Source organism: Anomaloglossus baeobatrachus, chromosome 5 (genome assembly GCF_048569485.1).
Source record: "Anomaloglossus baeobatrachus isolate aAnoBae1 chromosome 5, aAnoBae1.hap1, whole genome shotgun sequence".
Lineage (NCBI taxonomy): Eukaryota > Metazoa > Chordata > Amphibia > Anura > Aromobatidae > Anomaloglossus > Anomaloglossus baeobatrachus.
Window position 1 is genome coordinate 29,943,914 of NC_134357.1, and position 21,655 is coordinate 29,965,568.

Sequence of the window (21,655 nt, forward strand, 5' to 3'; positions counted from 1 at the left end):
TATCACATATGACAGGCTTAGATACATGACTCAGCAGAGTATATCATAAATGGCACGCTTAGATTCCTGACTCAGTAGAGTATCACATGACATGCTTAGATACATGACTCCAGAGAGTATCACAATCACATATGACACATTTAGATACATGTCTCAGCAGAGAGTATCACACATGACACATTTAGATACATTACTCAGCAGAGAGTGTTACACATAATAGGCTTACATACAGTACAATGGCTGAGAAGTCAGTATCATACATAATGGGCTTAGATACAGTACAATGGCTCAGCAGTCAGTATCACACCGCATAGTCTGTGTCTGGGCATGACATGATTGGTGGCACTGCGGACCCCCCTGTCATTCGCGCTGTCATATACTTACATTTTTAAAGCCTCTGTACAGAACCTGAAGTTCTTTTTTGGTAAATTTAGTTTGTTCTTGCAGCTGCTCCAGTCCCTCCGGGCGATGACACACGGTTGACAGCTCAAACTCATCCTCTACACTGTCTGCAAGGGCACAGAGAAGAGACGAGAGGTTAGAAGAGGTGGACGAGGCCGGACTTACATCGACATCATGTACAGGACCCGCTTGCACAGAATCTCGCTTGCCCAGTCCTGAGCCACAAACAGAAGTAGATCCAGTATGAGCTCCCTGCAGCTGCACGACATGTCAAATCCCATGAAATTTAAATTAGTGACCACCCAGGAATGGCAAGAAGACCTCACAAAAAGCCCCTCAGAGACACATTGCAATAAATTCCTTCTCTCCAGGATTAGTCTTTAGATATCATGCACACAGTCACACGTGTATCTCCTGGGCGCTATCTTACACTCGGGACTTGTGTGCCCCCATACTGGCATTCATTATAGGAAACAGGTTATAAATGTGAACGCTGGTCATTAAATGGCAGCAGAACATATTACACTATCATGGTGGCATGACACATTATATCGCCCACGAGCCCTAACTCAGACTCAAGGTATAAATTCTCCATCCAGAACTTGGTGCCAGCCTCTTCTGCCTAGGAGCCCTCACTCCAAATATCGGAAAATTTGACATAAATTTCAGTTAATAAAACAAATAAATTGCCGCCCTTTAATTTCTGCCTCCCTAGGCGCTGGCCTATAAGTGCCAGTGGGAAACATGGTCCCGTAATGTCTCCATTCGGTCCTGTATGTTAGAAATATTCTCCACTAGAAACATATTGCTCTAATATGGCTGTATTGGCTGTTATTTGTGCCATATAGAGATGTATGACCTTGTATAGGTATAAAGGAGTGAATATTTTTTCCCAAAAAAGGAGAAAATAAGAGAAAAAAAATGTCATAATAGATACATTAAAATGTAAATAAAAAATTTAAACACCCACCAATAATAAAAATATAAAATAATAAATAATATATATATATATATAAAAATACATATATATATTATAGGAAATAATATATAATATATAAAAAAGCATGAGCAATTATATTTATTCAATTACTTTTGGATATATAATGATCGTCCTGTTGCAAGGACCATTTCTGCGCAAGGAGAACCTAACACCAGCCTGAACCTCCCGAAGTCTGTGCCAGCGAGTGTGATATGAACAAGGTACACGGTAACACGAGCGGTCTGACCCAGAACACTACACCGCCGCCGCCGCTGCCAGAGGAGTAATCTCTCATTAAATGGCATGGAGCCGATCTAATCCATGTCGGCTAATTTGTAGTGTAACCGGCTCATAGCGAACTCCAGAGCAATCGAGAAAAAGACTGAAGATTACAGGAATGAACGAGCGCAGAGAAAGACCCGACTGGGAACGTGTAATATGTTATATCAACTGTTCAGGAGGTAACATATCTAATATCCACCTATAACCTACCCTGTATTTACACTACATGGAGAGAAGGGCTGAGAGACCCCCACACTCCACTGCCAGGAGCTTTATATCATCCCTTGTCTGTATGGACCTTGCGCACTGGGCCCAATGTCTTTTACCAAACCCAGACTCCTGCATCAGATGCAGATAGAGCAGTGTGATCCTTCACTGCACAGAACACGTCTCCACCATAATCCAGTTGTGCCATCTTTACATTGCTCCATCCGGCATTGTGCTTGGTGATGTACGGCTCGGCATTGTGTTTGGTGATGTACAGCTCGGCATTGTGCTTGGTGATGTACAGCTCAGCATTGTGCTTGGTGATGTACGGCTCAGCATTGTGCTTGGTGATGTACGGCTCAGCATTGTGCTTGGTGATGTATGGATCAGCATTGTGCTTGGTGATGTACAGCTCAGCATTATGCTTGGTGATGTACGGCTCGGCATTGTGCTTGGTGATGTACAGCTCAGCATTGTGCTTGGTGATGTATGGCTCGGCATTGTGCTTGGTGATGTACAGCTCAGCATTGTGCTTGGTGATGTACGGCTCGGCATTGTGCTTGGTGATGTACGGCTTGGCATTGTGCTTGGTGATGTACGGCTCGGCATTGTGCTTGGTGGTGTACGGCTCGGCATTGTGGTTGGTGGTGTACGGCTCAGCATTGTGTTTGGTGATGTACGGCTCAGCATTGTGCTTGGTGATGTATGGCTCGGCATTGTGCTTGGTGATGTACGGCTCAGCATTGTGCTTGGTGATTTATGGCTCGGCATTGTGCTTGGTGGTGTACGGCTCGGCATTGTGCTTGGTGATGTATGGCTCTGCATTGTGCTTGGTGATGTATGGCTCAGCATTGTGCTTGGTGATGTACGGCTCGGCATTGTGCTTGGTGATGTACAGCTCGGCATTGTGTTTGGTGATGTACAGCTCAGCATTGTGCTTGCTTGGTGATGTGTGGCTCAGCATTGTGCTTGGTGATGTACGGCTCGGCATTGTGTTTGGTGATTTATGGCTCGGCATTGTGCTTGGTGATGTATGGCTCGGCATTGAGCTTGGTGGTTTATGGCTCGGCATTGTGCTTGGTGATTTATGGCTCGGCATTGTGCTTGGTGATGTACGGCTCGGCATTGTGCTTGGTGATGTATGGCTCTGCATTGTGCTTGGTGATGTGTGGCTCAGCATTGTGCTTGGTGATGTATGGCTCGGCATTGTGCTTGGTCATGTACGGCTCGGCATTGTTCTTGGTGATGTACGGCTCGGCATTGTGCTTGGTGATGTACGGCTCGGCATTGTGTTTGGTGATGTACAGCTCGGCATTGTGCTTGGTGATGTACGGCTCAGCATTGTGCTTGGTGATGTACGGCTCAGCATTGTGCTTAGTGATGTATGGATCAGCATTGTGCTTGGTGATGTACAGCTCAGCATTGTGCTTGGTGATGTACGGCTCGGCATTGTGCTTGGTGATGTACAGCTCAGCATTGTGCTTGGTGATGTATGGCTCGGCATTGTGCTTGGTGATGTACAGCTCAGCATTGTGCTTGGTGATGTACGGCTCGGCATTGTGCTTGGTGATGTACGGCTTGGCATTGTGCTTGGTGATGTACGGCTCGGCATTGTGCTTGGTGGTGTACGGCTCGGCATTGTGGTTGGTGGTGTACGGCTCAGCATTGTGTTTGGTAATGTACGGCTCAGCATTGTGCTTGGTGATGTATGGCTCGGCATTGTGCTTGGTGATGTACGGCTCAGCATTGTGCTTGGTGATTTATGGCTCGGCATTGTGCTTGGTGGTGTACGGCTCGGCATTGTGCTTGGTGATGTATGGCTCTGCATTGTGCTTGGTGATGTATGGCTCAGCATTGTGCTTGGTGATGTACGGCTCGGCATTGTGCTTGGTGATGTACAGCTCGGCATTGTGTTTGGTGATGTACAGCTCAGCATTGTGCTTGCTTGGTGATGTGTGGCTCAGCATTGTGCTTGGTGATGTATGGCTCGGCATTGAGCTTGGTGGTTTATGGCTCGGCATTGTGCTTGGTGATTTATGGCTCGGCATTGTGCTTGGTGATGTACGGCTCGGCATTGTGCTTGGTGATGTATGGCTCTGCATTGTGCTTGGTGATGTGTGGCTCAGCATTGTGCTTGGTGATGTATGGCTCGGCATTGTGCTTGGTGATGTACGGCTCGGCATTGTTCTTGGTGATGTACGGCTCGGCATTGTGCTTGGTGATGTACGGCTCGGCATTGTGCTTGGTGATGTATGGCTCAGCATTGTACTTGGTGATGGATGGCTCGGCATTGTTCTTGGTGATGTATGGCTTGGCATTGTGCTTGGTGATGTACGGTTCAGCATTGTGCTTGGTGATGTATGGCTCGGCATTGTGCTTGGTGATGTACGGCTCGGCATTGTGCTTGGTGATGTATGGCTCAGCATTGTACTTGGTGATGGATGGCTCGGCATTGTTCTTGGTGATGTACGGCTTGGCATTGTGCTTGGTGATGTACGGTTCAGCATTGTGCTTGGTGATGTACGGCTCGGCATTGTGCTTGGTGATGTACAGCTCAGCATTGTGCTTGGTGATGTATGGCTCGGCATTGTGCTTGGTGATGTACAGCTCAGCATTGTGCTTGGTGATGTACGGCTCGGCATTGTGCTTGGTGATGTACGGCTTGGCATTGTGCTTGGTGATGTACGGCTCGGCATTGTGCTTGGTGGTGTACGGCTCGGCATTGTGGTTGGTGGTGTACGGCTCAGCATTGTGTTTGGTAATGTACGGCTCAGCATTGTGCTTGGTGATGTATGGCTCGGCATTGTGCTTGGTGATGTACGGCTCAGCATTGTGCTTGGTGATTTATGGCTCGGCATTGTGCTTGGTGGTGTACGGCTCGGCATTGTGCTTGGTGATGTATGGCTCTGCATTGTGCTTGGTGATGTATGGCTCAGCATTGTGCTTGGTGATGTACGGCTCGGCATTGTGCTTGGTGATGTACAGCTCGGCATTGTGTTTGGTGATGTACAGCTCAGCATTGTGCTTGCTTGGTGATGTGTGGCTCAGCATTGTGCTTGGTGATGTATGGCTCGGCATTGAGCTTGGTGGTTTATGGCTCGGCATTGTGCTTGGTGATTTATGGCTCGGCATTGTGCTTGGTGATGTACGGCTCGGCATTGTGCTTGGTGATGTATGGCTCTGCATTGTGCTTGGTGATGTGTGGCTCAGCATTGTGCTTGGTGATGTATGGCTCGGCATTGTGCTTGGTGATGTACGGCTCGGCATTGTTCTTGGTGATGTACGGCTCGGCATTGTGCTTGGTGATGTACGGCTCGGCATTGTGCTTGGTGATGTATGGCTCAGCATTGTACTTGGTGATGGATGGCTCGGCATTGTTCTTGGTGATGTACGGCTTGGCATTGTGCTTGGTGATGTACGGTTCAGCATTGTGCTTGGTGATGTATGGCTCGGCATTGTGCTTGGTGATGTACGGCTCAGCATTGTGCTTGGTGATTTATGGCTCGGCATTGTGCTTGGTGGTGTACGGCTCGGCATTGTGCTTGGTGATGTATGGCTCTGCATTGTGCTTGGTGATGTATGGCTCAGCATTGTGCTTGGTGATGTACGGCTCGGCATTGTGCTTGGTGATGTACAGCTCGGCATTGTGCTTGGTGATGTATGGCTCAGCATTGTGTTTGGTGATGTACAGCTCAGCATTGTGCTTGGTGATGTGTGGCTCAGCATTGTGCTTGGTGATGTATGGCTCGGCATTGTGCTTGGTGATGTACGGCTCGGCATTGTTCTTGGTGATGTACGGCTCGGCATTGTGCTTGGTGATGTACGGCTCGGCATTGTGCTTGGTGATGTATGGCTCAGCATTGTACTTGGTGATGGATGGCTCGGCATTGTGCTTGGTGATGTACAGTTCAGCATTGTGCTTGGTGATGTATGGCTCGGCATTGTGCTTGGTGATGTACGGCTCAGCATTGTGCTTGGTGATTTATGGCTCGGCATTGTGCTTGGTGGTGTACGGCTCGGCATTGTGCTTGGTGATGTATGGCTCTGCATTGTGCTTGGTGATGTATGGCTCAGCATTGTGCTTGGTGATGTACGGCTCGGCATTGTGCTTGGTGATGTACAGCTCGGCATTGTGCTTGGTGATGTATGGCTCAGCATTGTGTTTGGTGATGTACAGCTCAGCATTGTGCTTGGTGATGTACGGCTCGGCATTGTGCTTGGTGATGTACAGCTCGGCATTGTGCTTGGTGATGTATGGCTCAGCATTGTGCTTGGTGATGTACGGCTCAGCATTGTGCTTGGTGATGTACGGCTCGGCATTGTGCTTGGTGATGTACGGCTCAGCATTGTGCTTGGTGATGTATGGCTCAGCATTGTGCTTGGTGATGTACGGCTCATCATTGTGCCTGGTGATGTGTGGCTCAGCATTGTGCTTGGTGATGTATGGCTCAGCATTGGGCTTGGTGATGTACGGCTCGGCATTGTGCTTGGTGATGTACAGCTCGGCATTGTGTTTGGTGATGTACAGCTCAGCATTGTGCTTGCTTGGTGATGTGTGGCTCAGCATTGTGCTTGGTGATGTACGGCTCGGCATTGTGTTTGGTGAGTTATGGCTCGGCATTGTGCTTGGTGATGTACGGCTCGGCATTGTTCTTGGTGATGTATGGCTCAGCATTGTACTTGGTGATGGATGGCTCGGCATTGTTCTTGGTGATGTACGGCTTGGCATTGTGCTTGGTGATGTACGGTTCAGCATTGTGCTTGGTGATGTATGGCTCGGCATTGTGCTTGGTGATGTACGGCTCAGCATTGTGCTTAGTGATTTATGGCTCGGCATTGTGCTTGGTGGTGTACGGCTCGGCATTGTGCTTGGTGATGTACGGCTCTGCATTGTGCTTGGTGATGTATGGCTCAGCATTGTGCTTGGTGATGTACGGCTCGGCATTGTGCTTGGTGATGTATGGCTCTGCATTGTGCTTGGTGATGTATGGCTCGGCATTGTGCTTGGTGATGTACGGCTCTGCATTGTGCTTGGTGATGTACGGCTCGGCATTGTGCTTGGTGATGTATGGCTCAGCATTGTGCTTGGTGATGTACGGCTCGGCATTGTGCTTGGTGATGTACGGCTCTGCATTGTGCTTGGTGATGTATGGCTCGGCATTGTGCTTGGTGATGTACGGCTCTGCATTGTGCTTGGTGATGTATGGCTCAGCATTGTGCTTGGTGATGTACGGCTCGGCATTGTGCTTGGTGATGTACAGCTCGGCATTGTGCTTGGTGATGTATGGCTCAGCATTGTGTTTGGTGATGTACAGCTCAGCATTGTGCTTGGTGATGTGTGGCTCAGCATTGTGCTTGGTGATGTATGGCTCGGCATTGTGCTTGGTGATGTACGGCTCGGCATTGTTCTTGGTGATGTACGGCTCGGCATTGTGCTTGGTGATGTACGGCTCGGCATTGTGCTTGGTGATGTATGGCTCAGCATTGTACTTGGTGATGGATGGCTCGGCATTGTGCTTGGTGATGTACAGTTCAGCATTGTGCTTGGTGATGTATGGCTCGGCATTGTGCTTGGTGATGTACGGCTCAGCATTGTGCTTGGTGATTTATGGCTCGGCATTGTGCTTGGTGGTGTACGGCTCGGCATTGTGCTTGGTGATGTATGGCTCTGCATTGTGCTTGGTGATGTATGGCTCAGCATTGTGCTTGGTGATGTACGGCTCGGCATTGTGCTTGGTGATGTACAGCTCGGCATTGTGCTTGGTGATGTATGGCTCAGCATTGTGTTTGGTGATGTACAGCTCAGCATTGTGCTTGGTGATGTACGGCTCGGCATTGTGCTTGGTGATGTACAGCTCGGCATTGTGCTTGGTGATGTATGGCTCAGCATTGTGCTTGGTGATGTACGGCTCAGCATTGTGCTTGGTGATGTACGGCTCGGCATTGTGCTTGGTGATGTACGGCTCAGCATTGTGCTTGGTGATGTATGGCTCAGCATTGTGCTTGGTGATGTACGGCTCATCATTGTGCTTGGTGATGTGTGGCTCAGCATTGTGCTTGGTGATGTATGGCTCAGCATTGTGCTTGGTGATGTACGGCTCGGCATTGTGCTTGGTGATGTACAGCTCGGCATTGTGTTTGGTGATGTACAGCTCAGCATTGTGCTTGCTTGGTGATGTGTGGCTCAGCATTGTGCTTGGTGATGTACGGCTCGGCATTGTGTTTGGTGATTTATGGCTCGGCATTGTGCTTGGTGATGTATGGCTCGGCATTGAGCTTGGTGGTTTATGGCTCGGCATTGTGCTTGGTGATGTACGGCTCGGCATTGTGTTTGGTGATGTATGGCTCGGCATTGTGCTTGGTGATGTACGGCTCGGCATTGTGTTTGGTGATGTATGGCTCAGCATTGTGCTTGGTGATGTACGGCTCGGCATTGTGCTTGGTGATGTATGGCTCGGCATTGTGTTTGGTGATGTATGGCTCAGCATTGTGCTTGGTGATGTACGGCTCGGCATTGTGCTTGGTGATGTATGGCTCGGCATTGTGTTTGGTGATGTATGGCTCAGCATTGTGCTTGGTGATGTACGGCTCGGCATTGTGCTTGGTGATGTACGGCTCGGCATTGTGCTTGGTGATGTATGGCTCGGCATTGTGCTTGGTGATGTACGGCTCGGCATTGTGCTTGGTGATGTATGGCTCGGCATTGTGTTTGGTGATGTATGGCTCAGCATTGTGCTTGGTGATGTACGGCTCGGCATTGTGCTTGGTGATGTATGGCTCGGCATTGTGTTTGGTGATGTATGGCTCAGCATTGTGCTTGGTGATGTACGGCTCGGCATTGTGCTTGGTGATGTACGGCTCGGCATTGTGCTTGGTGATGTACGGCTCAGCATTGTGCTTGGTGATGTACGGCTCGGCATTGTGCTTGGTAATGTATGGCTCAGCATTGTACTTGGTGATGTACGGCTCAGCATTGTGCTTGGTGATGTACAGCTGCAGCTGCTCGGCCATGAAGCTCCCGGAGAGCGCAGTGTTTGTACTGATGTTACCAGAGGAGGTCTGCACTCTGCAGTTTTGGGGTCAGCAGAGCGGTGGGGACTGTTCTGCCCTCTCCTCCTCAGCATTCGGCCCCTGCTCTGTAATGTTACGGGGTCTTTATTTCGTGGCTGAGTTGCTGCGGTTCCTTCCACTTCTCAATAATAATATTCATATCGGCCGGAGGTTATACACGTGGGTGAGAGGCCGGACGTTCTCTCAAGGAGATTTTTACAGGCATCGCTAACTGTCATGGCAGCATCAAGATTTGTGGAAACTACAGATTCTGGGCCTCTGCCTGCTAACTTCTTTGAATTCTGTGACCAGCACAGGGATACACAGGCGTTGACCCATAAGCTTAGGCAGGCTAGCAATACTTAATCTCTGCTGGGCTTCTTGTTAGTCTCTTTGATTACATGCTGTGGGGAGCCAGTCACATTCACACCCCTCCTATATTTGCTGGCTTAACTATTCCATTAATTCCAGCTATAGCTTAACTATACTGGTCTGGTTAGGTGGTGATAACATTAGTTGTCTTTTTGTTGCTGCCTTCCTGCTCTTGCTTTTCTCCTTAGTCTATTACTGTGAGTTTCCAGTGTGTCTGAGTTTTGTTTTTCCCTTGTCTATCTTAATCTGTGTTACCATCACACTCCTGCCCTTTCTTTCCCTGGGGCAAGGTGGTGGTAGGGGTACAGATTAGATCTGGTCAAGAGTATAGTAAGGCATAGAACTCTAGCATCTCCACCCCTAGGAGTAACCCTCAGGTTAGGGATAGCCTATTATCTCCTAGGAGCCCCCTGTCCCTCAATATCCTGCAGTCACATCATGATAGTTATACACTGGGAGCAAGGGGATGGAGGAGAAACCTAAAATCAATGAGTCTATATATCTATGAAGAAAAGAAAGCAACACTGTACATCCAAAAAATGTAAAAACGTCAGAACTCTATCTATTATCTATCTATCTATCTATCTATCTATCCCTCTATCTATCTATCTATCCCTCTATCTATCCCTCTATCTATCTATCTATCCCTCTTTCTATCTATCTATCTATTTATCTATCTATCTATCCCTCTATCTATCTATTTATCTATCTATCTATCCATCTATATCTATCTATTTATCTATCTATCTATCCCTCTATCTATCTATCTATCTATCCCTCTATCTATCTATCCCTCTATCTATCTATCCCCCTATCTATCTATCTATCTATCTATCCCTCTATCTATTATCTATCCATCTATATCTATCTATCCCTCTATCTATCCCTCTATCTATCTATCTATCTATCTATCCCTCTATCTATCTATCTATCTATCTATCTATCCCTCTATCTATCTATCTATCCCTCTATCTATCTATCTATCTATCTATCTATCTATCTATCCCTCTATCTATCCCTCTATCTATCTATCTATCTATCTATCCCTCTATCTATCCCTCTATCTATCTATCCCTCTATCTATCCCTCTATCTATCTATCTATCTATCTATCCCTCTATCTATCTATCTATCCCTCTATCTATCTATCTATCTATCTATCCCTCTATCTATCTATCCCTCTATCTATCTATCTATCTATCCCTCTATCTATCTATCTATCTATCCCTCTATCTATCTATCCCTCTATCTATCCATCTATCTATCCCTCTATCTATCTATCTATCTATCTATCTATCCCTCTATCTATCTATCTATCCCTCTATCTATCTCTCTATCTATCTATCTATCTATCCCTCTATCTATCTATCTATCTATCTATCTATCTATCTATCTATCTATCTATCCCTCTATCTATCTATCTATCTATCTATCTATCTATCTATCCCTCTATCTATCTATACCTCTATCTATCTATCCCTCTATCTATCTATCTATCTCTCTATCCCTCTATCTATCTATCTATCCCTCTATCTATCTATCCCTCTATCTATCTATCCCTCTATCTATCTATCTATCTATCTATCCCTCTATCTATCTATCCCTCTATCTATCTATCTATCCCTCTATCTATCTATCCCTCTATTTATCCATTTATCTTTCTCTACATAAGACCCTTTTATGTATCACCAGACGTGGTGAGAACAATGTGACTTTCCCTTCCCCTCTTTGTCCTCAGTAGGGGGCAGCAGTGAGCACTGTAGGAAGATTCACAGAAATGAATATCATAGATATTTCCCTTTAGGACACAGTTTGGTAAATTTCTCGCACGTCTCCTGCATCATGTAACACAAGTCACAAACACACAAAATAAATGAGAAAGTTGTCACTTGCTTTCACTGACTGAGGGGGTGTCCGTAGGACCGCAGCAGGGTAACAATTTGAGGATTCGTTGCTTAAAAGCTTTTTTATTTTGGTTGGGAACATTCCCTGAAATTCACCAGAACAAAGCAAATTGTTAAATGAGGAAATCACTCAGCGCAGGATGTAAAGAGCGGACAAAGAGCGCAGGGGGCAGACACAGCGCAGGGAGCAGACACAGCGCAGGGAGCAGACACAGCGCAGGGAGCAGACACAGCGCAGGGAGCAGACACAGCACAGGATGTAAAGAGCGGACAAAGAACGCAGGGAGCAGACACAGCGCAGGGAGCAGACACAGCGCAGGGAGCAGACACAGCACAGGATGTAAAGAGCGTACAAAGAACGCAGGGAGCAGACACAGCGCAGGGAGCAGACACAGCGCAGGGAGCAGACACAGCACAGGATGTAAAGAGCGGACAAAGAGCGCAGGGAGCAGACACAGCGCAGGGAGCAGACACAGCGCAGGGAGCAGACACAGCGCAGGGAGCAGACACAGCGCAGGGAGCAGACACAGCACAGGGAGCAGACACAGCGCAGGGAGCAGACAGAGCAGGGAGCAGAAACGGCGCAGGGAGCAGAAATGGCGCAGGGAGCAGACACGGCGCAGGGAGCAGACACGGCGCAGGGAGCAGAAACGGCGCAGGGAGCAGACAGAGCAGGGAGCAGACACGGCGCAGGGAGCAGACAGAGCAGGGAGCAGACACGGCGCAGGGAGCAGACAGAGCAGGGAGCAGACACAGCGCAGGGAGCAGACAGAGCAGGGAGCAGACACGGCGCAGGGAGCAGACAGAGCAGGGAGCAGACACAGCGCAGGGAGCAGACAGAGCAGGGAGCAGACACGGCGCAGGGAGCAGACACGGCGCAGGGAGCAGACAGAGCAGGGAGCAGACACGGCGCAGGGAGCAGACACAGCGCAGGGAGCAGACAGCGCAGGGAGCAGACACAGCGCAGGGAGCAGACACGGCGCAGGGAGCAGACACAAGGAGAGGAGGTAACAGATACAAGGCATGCGCAGGATTATCTAATGAAAGGTCTAAAGAGTCTGATTTCTGATTGACCTCTTGAAATTCACACAGTGTAACAGCGGATTGTAAAGGGTTATTCCCACTCTGGAAAGTTATCACCGATCCACAGGATCCTTTCTGATTGGTGGGTTCCAACCACTGAGACCCCCGAATGATCCCAAGAACGGGGCTCTAAAAAACCTCATAGGAAACAAGCGGCGGCTGTGAATGTGACCCCTTCATTCACTGTTCGTGGGGCGATAGAAAAAGGAGATATATACTGTATATACCTATACACACAGAGAGGCTTATTCCATTTTTTCCCATTTAGAATTATGCTTGTATTAATTTTCCCTATTAATATAACATGGATAAAAAAACACTGGAATAAAAAAATCTTTCTCTGGATATATATATATACGCACACACACACTGTGTGCAGAATTATTAGGCAAATGAGTATTGTGCTCACATGATGCTTTTTATACATGTCGTCCTACTCCAGGCTGTATAGGCTGAGAGCCAACTACCAATTAAGTAAATCAGGTGATGTGCGTCTCTGTAATGAGGAGGGGTGCGGTGTAATGACATCAACACCCTATATAAGGGGTGCTTAATTATTAGGCAACTTCCTTTCCTTTGGCAAAATGGGTCAGAAGAGAGATATGACGGGCTCTGAAAAGTCCAAAATTGTGCGATGTCTTGCAGAGGGACGCAGCAGTCGTGAAATTGCCAAACGTTTGAAGCGTGATCACCGAACAATCAAGCGTTACATGGCAAATAGCCAACAGGGTCGCAAGAAGCGTGCTGGGCAAAAAAAGGCGCAAAATAACTGCCCATGAATTTAGGAAAATCAAGCGTGAAGCTGCCAAGATGCCATTTGCCACCAGTTTATCCATATTTCAGAGCTGCGACATTACTGGAGTATCAAAAAGCACAAGGTGTGCCATACTCAGAGACATGGCCAAGGTAAGAAAGACGGAAAAACCACCACCTCTGAACAAGAAACATAAGATAAAATGTCAAGACTGGGCCAAGAAATATCTTAAGACTGATTTATCAAAGGTTTTATGGACTGATGAAATGAGAGTGACTCTTGATGGGCAGATGGATGGGCCAGAGGCTGGATCAGTAAAGGGCAGAGAGCTCCACTCCGACTCAGACGCCAGCAAGGTGGAGGTGGGCACTGGTATGGGCTGGGATCATCAAAGATCAACTTATGGGACCTTTTCAGGTTGAGGATGGAGTGAAGCTCAACTCCCAGACCTACTGCCAGGTTCTGGAAGACAACTTCTTCAAGCAGTGATAAAGGAAGAAGTCGGTATCGTTCAAGAAAAACATGATTTTCATGCAGGACAATGCTCCATCACATGCATCCATCTACTCCACAGCGTGGCTGGCCAGTAAAGGGCTAAAAGATGAAAAAATAATGACATGGCCCCCTTGTTCACCTGATCTGAACCCCATAGAGAACCTGTGGTCCCTCATAAAATGGGAGATCTACAGGGAGGGAAAACAGTCCACCTCTGGGAACAGTGTCTGGAGGCTGTGGTGGCTGCTGCATGCAATGTTGATCGTAAACAGATCAAGCAATGACAGGATCTATGGATGGTCGGCTGCTGAGAGTCATCAGAAAGAAAGGGGGCGATATTGGTCACTCATTTTTTTGGGTTTTGTTTTTGCATGTCAGAAATGTTTATTTCTAAATTTTGTGCAGTTATATTGGTTTACCTGGTGACAATAAACAAGTGAGATGGGAATATATTTGGTTTTTATTAAGTTGCCTAATAATTCTGCACAGTAATAGTTACCTGCACAAACAGATCCTCCTAAGATAGCCAAATCTAGAAAAACACCACTCCAACTTCCAACTTTTTGTTCACTTCACCTCCCAGACAAATGGAATACAAATTGAACAGAAAGACCCTAAAATGGTAAGAAAAATCTACAGCTCATACCACAAAAAACCCAACAACAATCCCTGATACAGCTGTACAGATAGAAAAAAGAAAAAAAGTTCTGGCTCTTGGATAGAGAGGAGGAAAGACCGAAAGCGAAGAGTCAGCCGTTGGGACGGTGTCACCCAAGGATCCATATAGACCTGGAGCCGGCCCCAGCAATCGGACCCCACTGATCAGAAAAAGGTGATAACTCTCAGTGTTGGGAATACCCGATATTGTTAGTTACAAGGACTTTTTTGTACCATTCTCTTCTTCAGCTGTCCGATAATCCAGAATATCTGGAAACATGACATCTGTGCCGGATTAAAGGACGCTTACTGGACTGTCTTTCAGAATATTAATCGCTGTACACATCCTGTATAACAATTCAAAAAGGAACAATTTTGATATTTCCAAATAATTTGATGATTTCTTATGTAGTGGGTTTTTTTTTTTCTTTCAAAGACTCTTTATTAGATAATCCAGAACATTAAAGAACAATTCCGTGTGAAAGCTGTGTCCACGTATTTCTATATGTGTCTCCGCGTCTCTCCAATCCAGCAGCTTGGTAATTTATCTTCATTACACTTGTTTCCTTCCGTTTGCTGCTGTTGATGGATCTCTTTATAGATCTTTCCAATGAATAGAATACAGTAGATGTTTCCTGCACATTGCGGGCTGCAGAATTAGTTAATTAAGGGGTACTTTGCACGTTCCGACATCGCTAGCCGATGCTATCGATGCCGAGCGCGATAGTCCCCGCCCCCGTCGCACATGCGATATCTTGTGATAGCTGCCGTAGCGAACATTATCGCTACGGCAGCTTCACACGCACTTACCTGCCCTGCGACGTCGCTCTGGCCGGCGACCCGCCTCCTTCCTAAGGGGGCGGGCCGTGCGGCATCACATGACATCACATGGCAGCCGGCCAATAGAAGCGGTGGGGCGGAGATGAGTGGGACGTAAACATCCCGCCCACCTCCTTCCTTCCGCATAGCCGGTGGAGGCAGGTAAGGAGATGTTCCTCGCTCCTGCGGCTTCATACACAGCGATGTGCGCTGCCGCAGGAACAAGGAACAACATCATACCTCCTATTGGTGCGATATTATGAAAATGACCGACGCTACACAGATCACCGATTTACGACGCTTTTGCGATCGTTTATCGGCGCATCTAGGCTTTACACGTTGTGACGTCGTTACCGGCGCCGGATGTGCGTCACTTTCGATTTGACCCCGACGATATCGCAGGTGCGATATCGCAACGTGCAAAGTACCCCTAAGGGGCACTTTGCACACTACGACATCGCAGGTGCGATATCGTCGGGGTCAAATCGAAAGTGACGCACATCCGGCGTCGCTGTCGACATCGCAGTATGTGAATCCTTTTACATACGATTAACGAGCGCAAAAGCGTCGTTATCGTATCATCGGTGTAGGGTCCGACATTTCCATAATTTTGCAGCAGCGACAGTACGATGTAGTTCCTCGTTCCTGCGGCAGCGCACATCGCTGTGTGTGAAGCCGCAGGAACGAGGAACATCTCCTCACCTGCCTCCACCGGCTATGCGGAAGGAAGGAGGTGGGCGGGATGTTTACGTCCCGCTCATCTCCGCCCCTCTGCTTCTATTGGCCGCCTGCCGTGTGACGTCGCTGTGACACCGCACGACCCACCCTCCTTAGGAAGGAGGCGGGTCGCCGGCCAGAGTGACGTCTCAGGGCAGGTAAGTGTGTGTGAAGCTGCCGTAGCGATAATATTCACTACGGCAGCTATCACAAGATATCGCATGTGCGATGGGGGCGGGGACTATCGCGCTCGGCATCGCAAGCATCGGCTAGCGATATCACAGCGTGCAAAGTACCCCTAAGAATCTGTCAGTGAGCTCGTCCTGATTGGAGATCCATGGAATAAACAGATCTCATACCCACTACAACCAATTTGCCTTTTCATATCATTTTTTAGTTTCCAGAATGTAAAAATGCGCAAAAGGAAAAAAAAAAAACAAAGGCGTTGAACTTGTGTAAGTCAATGACCTGGTATAAAAAGAAAAAAAACAAAACAAGAAAGCACGCAAAAACTAAAAAAAAAAAAGTAGGACGGATAAGATAACACGCAGACCCAAAATAGGTAGAAAAAATTTACCATATGCAAAAAAACCATAGAAGTGATGAATGTATTAGAAAGTTGCCGCATTGCAGAGACGGAGATTCACGATATTTCTTCTGCTTCAATTTATCTTCCAAACCTTCATTTTCTTCTACATGGAATCAGCGTGGATTTATTTACAAGTATCTGTCATGCTTTACACATGCAGGATTGACATTGACATTCTGCGAATCATGCCGGAAACACAAGAAACAAATGTAAAGGAAACATGGACCATAAATAAACACAAAACAACTTGTCATGGCTGAAGGACGTCATCTGTTTTGGTTTTGGATGTAAGAGTTTATAGCGGGGGAACAATAAAGGGCCTTAATGGGGCGTCAGGATGTCAGACAGTGGGGTCCCCTCCGCTCCACCTTGCCTTGACTTTGCATTATTTGGTGTCCTGTACAGGGGAATGGCGGCTGTGAAATCCTAAAGCGGGCTTTACACGCTGCGATATCGTTAATGAATTATCGTCGGGGTCACGGTGTTTGTGACGCACATCCGGCGTCATTAACGATATCGCAGCGTGTGACACTTATGAGCGACCTTAAACGATCGCAAAAGCGGTCAAAATCGTTTGCCGCGGAGAGGTCGTCCTGAAACAAAAAATCGTTTTCTGCTTTTTAGCGATGTTGTTCCTCGTTCCTGCGGCACCACACATTGCTGTGTGTGACACCGCAGGAGCGACGAACATCTCCTTACCTGCCTCCACCAGCAATGCGGAAGGAAGGAGGTGGGCGGGATGTTCTGGCCGCTCATCTCCTCCCCTCTGCTTCTATTGGCCGACTGCTGTGTGACGTCGCTGTGGCGCCGCACGAATTGCCCCCTTAGAAAGGAGGTGGATCACCGGCCAGAGCGACGTTGCAGGGCAGGTAAGTGCGTGTGACAGGGCGAGGTTGTGCGGCACGGGCAGCGATTTGCCCATGTCATACAACCGACAGGGGCGGGTACACAGGGGCGGGTACGATCGCTTGCGATCTCACTAGCTAGATCACAGCATGTAAAGCCCGCTTAAGACTCCTTCGGCTATCCTTATATCGAAGCTATATGATGATGTTGGCATAAACACAAGTCACAAGGATAAAGATTACTCTACGGTACCTTGCTGCAAAATGCAGGTGGATGGGGTCGGATTACCATCTGCAAAAAAACAAGAAAGCAGCAAGCAAGTTACAAAATATCCAACTTGTTTGGACTTTTGGCAACATGCTGGTAACAACGTGAACCCAATCACTTGTGCTATGATGCGTCACACAACGGGCTTTGACCGCGCGGATCGTGCCGCACCCAAAGCCACCGCGTCGCCCCAACCGGAACCAGTACTTCTCTTTTTTGTTTCTTTTCAACATTGGTTCAGGCTTCCATCGGAGCTTGAGACTTAGGCGGGCTTTGCACGCTGCGACATCGGTAACAATGTGTTACCGATGCTGCAGCGATAGTCCCGCCCCCGTCGCACGTGCAATATCTAGTGAAAGCTGCCGTAGCGATTATTATCGCTACGGCAGTTTCACACGCACATACCTGCCGTGCGACGTCCCTCTGGCCGGCGACCCGCCTCCTTCCTAAGGGGGCGGGTCGTGCGGCGTCACAGCGACGTCACACGGCAGGCGTCCAATTGAAGTGGAGGGGCGGAGATGAGCAGGATGTAAACATCCCGCCCACCTACGTCCTTCTCATTGCAGCCGGCGGCAGGTAAGGTGAAGTTCCTCGCTCCTGCGGCTTCACACACAGCGATGTGTGCTGCCGCAGGAGCGAGGAACAACATCGCACCTGTCGCTGCACCGGCATTATGTAAATGTCGGAGGCTGCAGCGATGATACGATAACGACGCTTTTGCGCTCGTTCATCGTATCAAAAAGGATTTGCACGTTGCGATATCGACTGCGACGCCGGATGTGCGTCACTTTCGATTTGACCCCATCGACATCGCACGTGCAATGTCGCAACGTGCAAAGCCGCCCTTAGGGTCTGGGTTGCAAACTGCCCAGAAATTCCCGGAAAATCCGGAAAAATAAGGCATTTTTTGCCCCATCCATAATTTTTTTTTTAAGGCGTCTGTGATTGTTTTGAAGTTGAAGAAACTTATGCAGGTTATTGTGACTGTAATCCTCATCACAGTGAATGCACCTGATGTCTCCATATCAGAATTATTTATCGTACAACATATTCTCTCTCGGTGATTTTTTCATAAGTTGTTCTGAAAAAATAAAGAGTCAAGTTGGTGACCCTGTTTACAGGGTGTAACTTGGCCTTCACTCCTTACACCACCTCCACCCCTGCAACGGCCTCCTTGGCCCTCAGTGAGGGTCTTCCCCCACCGGGGCCAACAACGTCACAATGGGGGAAACACAAGTCATCGACATCAAAGACCTATGTTGTTGCCTTGAGCTTCATTGCCAGAAGAACCGAAGACCCTCATGGAGGATTGGGGAGCTGAGGTGCCGGCGTAGCAGCAGAAGGAGGCAAGTGAGGAGTTTGGAAAACTGAGTATAACCCATTCTATGCCCTCCGTTTATTATACATTGGGGGCTGGAGAGAAATATATTTTTTTTCTGGCAATTCAGATACTTTCTATTTTTACTGAATGGAATCTGACAGATGATTTTAGCGAATCTGTCTGATACAAATTTTGGTAAATGTACTAATCTCCAACCACAATTAATAGCTTGTATGGAAAGAGATGCTCTAACTAGGATAATCCCTTTAAGGCTGAGGCCACATGTCCACTAATCATCCGTCAGAAAGGATCCTGCAGAGATCCGTTGCCAAAAAAGTTCTGCAAACACAACTTTTCTGTCTATTGTTTAATAAGTCATTTCTGCAGGTTCCGGGTTTTTTTTTTAACATTGGAGTCTATGGAGAACAGATCCATTATCTCATTGCTATCTCAGCCTCTGTTATTCTTTGTTTTTTAACGGATCCATTTTTTTTTTACAGGATCCATTTCAAATGGAAGATAAATAGCAATCTGTTAACAAATCCGTTCTCCATAGGCTCCAGTGTTAAAAAAAACCCCCGCATCCGGCAGAAATCAGTTATTTATCCCCTTCACGCCCGGGCGATTTTCCGTTTTTCATTTTCCTCTTTTTGTTCTTTTTCTTCCAAGAACCATAACTCTTTTATTTTTCTGTTAATATTGCCATATGAGGCCTTATTTTTTACGGGACGAGTTGTACTTTTGAATGGCACCATTCATTTTACCATATAGTGCAAATTCACAGATGTATTCCCACTGAACTATAATAAAAAAAAAGAGATTTTTAGAAAATAATTGATCAATTCTTTTAGCCACCCCGTGATGTTGGCAGGGGTGGCTCAAATAATTGTTCAATTCTTTTAGTCACCCTGTGATGTTGGCAGGGGTGGCTCAAATAATTGATCAATTCTTTTAGCCACCCCGTGATGTTGGCAGGGGTGGCTCAAATAATTGTTCAATTCTTTTAGCCACCCCGTGATGTTGGCAGGGGTGGCTCAAATAATTGATCAATTCTTTTAGCCACCCCGTGATGTTGGCAGGGGTGGCTCAAATAATTGATCAATTCTTTTAGCCACCCCGTGATGTTGGCAGGGGTGGCTCAAATAATTGTTCAATTCTTTTAGCCACCCCGTGATGTTGGCAGGGGTGGCTCAAATAATTGATCAATTCTTTTAGCCTCCCCGTGATGTTGGCAGGGGTGGCTCAAAGAATTGATCCATTATTTGTTAAAAAATCTCATTTTTTTTATTATAGTACAGTTGGAATAAATCTATGAATTTGCACTTTTTATAAGATGCATGCCACTCTCAGATCGTGCTGGCTCCTTTTTCTCTGTTATTTTACCATATAGGTACGGGAAAACGGGAAAAAAATCCAAATGTGGAGAAATTGTGAAAAAAGTGAAACATTTTTTTTTTTCATTTACTGTGCTCACTATATGGTAAAACTGACGTATCGATGTGATGCCTCACGTCGGTACGGGTTTGTAGAAACCAAACATGTATAGCTTTACTTTTATCTGAGTGCTGAAAAAAATTCAGAACTTTGCAAATAAAAAGGAATTGCGCTTTTTTCTCCATATTCAGAGACCCGTTACGTTTTCATTTTTCGGGATCTGGGGCTCAGTGACGGCTTATTTTTTGCGTCATGAGCTGACGTTTTTCATTCTACCATTCTTGGGTAGTTGTGATGCTTTAATCTCCTGTTATTGTATTTTAATGGAATGTTGTGGCGACCAAATCAGATCAATTGATTTTATATTTGATAGATCAGGCATTTTTGAACGCGGCAATACCAAATATGTGTATTTTTTTAATTGTTTTATTTTCAATTTGAAAAAAGGGGGGTGATTTGAACTTTTAAATTTTTTCATATTTTTAACCCTTTTTTATTGATTTACTAGTCACTGCACTGTTCGATCGCTTCTTCATTTCTGCTGATTAGAGCAGCATCGCTCTGATCAGCAGAAATGCAGCGTTCCTGTGAGTGACGGCACTCCGTCGGCACTAACATGAAGTGAGTCATGGCAGTGTCAGCGGTCATCATCTGATCTCACGCTGTCATGGTAACACATTGGTGCCCCAGAATTATAAAACAAAAGAGAAGGCAGGAACAGCCTGCAGATAATAATACTAATAGTGCTGGAGGGTGCTATAATAAAAAGCAAAATATAGACGCAAAGAAACAACAAAGCGCTCGGTATATAATAATAGCACTCACTCAAAGAATAAAATTACATAATTTTTATTTTTGAAATATATTAATGTCCTCATGGGTTCATTTTAATACATTTCACAAATAGATATTATGTAATTTTATTCTTTGAGTGAGTGCTATTATTATATACCGAGTGCTTTGTTGTTTCTTTGTTTCTATATTTTGCTTGGTATTATAGCACCCTCCAGCACTATTAGTATTATTACTATTATTATTACTAATACTATTAATATTATTATCTTCAGGCTGTGCATCTCTTCTCTTTTAGTTTGCTTTGTTGTTTTCTTTACACATTGGTGACCCCTAATCACATCTCGGGGATGCCAATGGTGACAGGGAATGGTGTGACTCCGGCGCAAAGCTTTAAATTGTACTGTCAGCGAGATCTAAGGAGTTAACAGGCTCGGGTGGATCACTGATCCACCTGCGCCTGTTAGCCGCACATGTCTGCTAATCAGCTCAGCAAGAAAAAACAAGGATAGAAGGTGGAAAAATTGCCGCGCTGCTGTGCCAATAAAGAGTTAGTTCCAAATAAGAGCAATGCAGGGTGGTTTATTCTACGCGTTTTGGAGATAACCCCTCTCCTTCATCAGGAAATCCACCAAAAACATTTTTGGTGGATTTCCTGATGAAGGAGAGGGGTTATCTCCGAAACG

The 21,655-nt window shown here is 46.6% G+C and overlaps 1 protein-coding gene across 6 annotated transcripts in view; it reads right to left on the reverse strand.

Moving 5' to 3' along the window:
* The window catches only part of KCNIP2 (potassium voltage-gated channel interacting protein 2), a 531,978-nt gene that overhangs the window by 24,650 nt on the left and 485,673 nt on the right, over positions 1-21,655 (reverse strand). For 5 of the 6 annotated variants that reach the window (XM_075348367.1, XM_075348365.1, XM_075348362.1 and 2 more), the window contains exon 2: positions 385-509. In XM_075348367.1, coding sequence (XP_075204482.1) covers positions 385-509 — 125 coding nt within the window. Of the gene's footprint in view, positions 1-384; positions 510-11,184; positions 11,281-21,655 lie in introns of all 6 variants that reach the window. The other variant, XM_075348363.1, reaches the window with a different exon arrangement.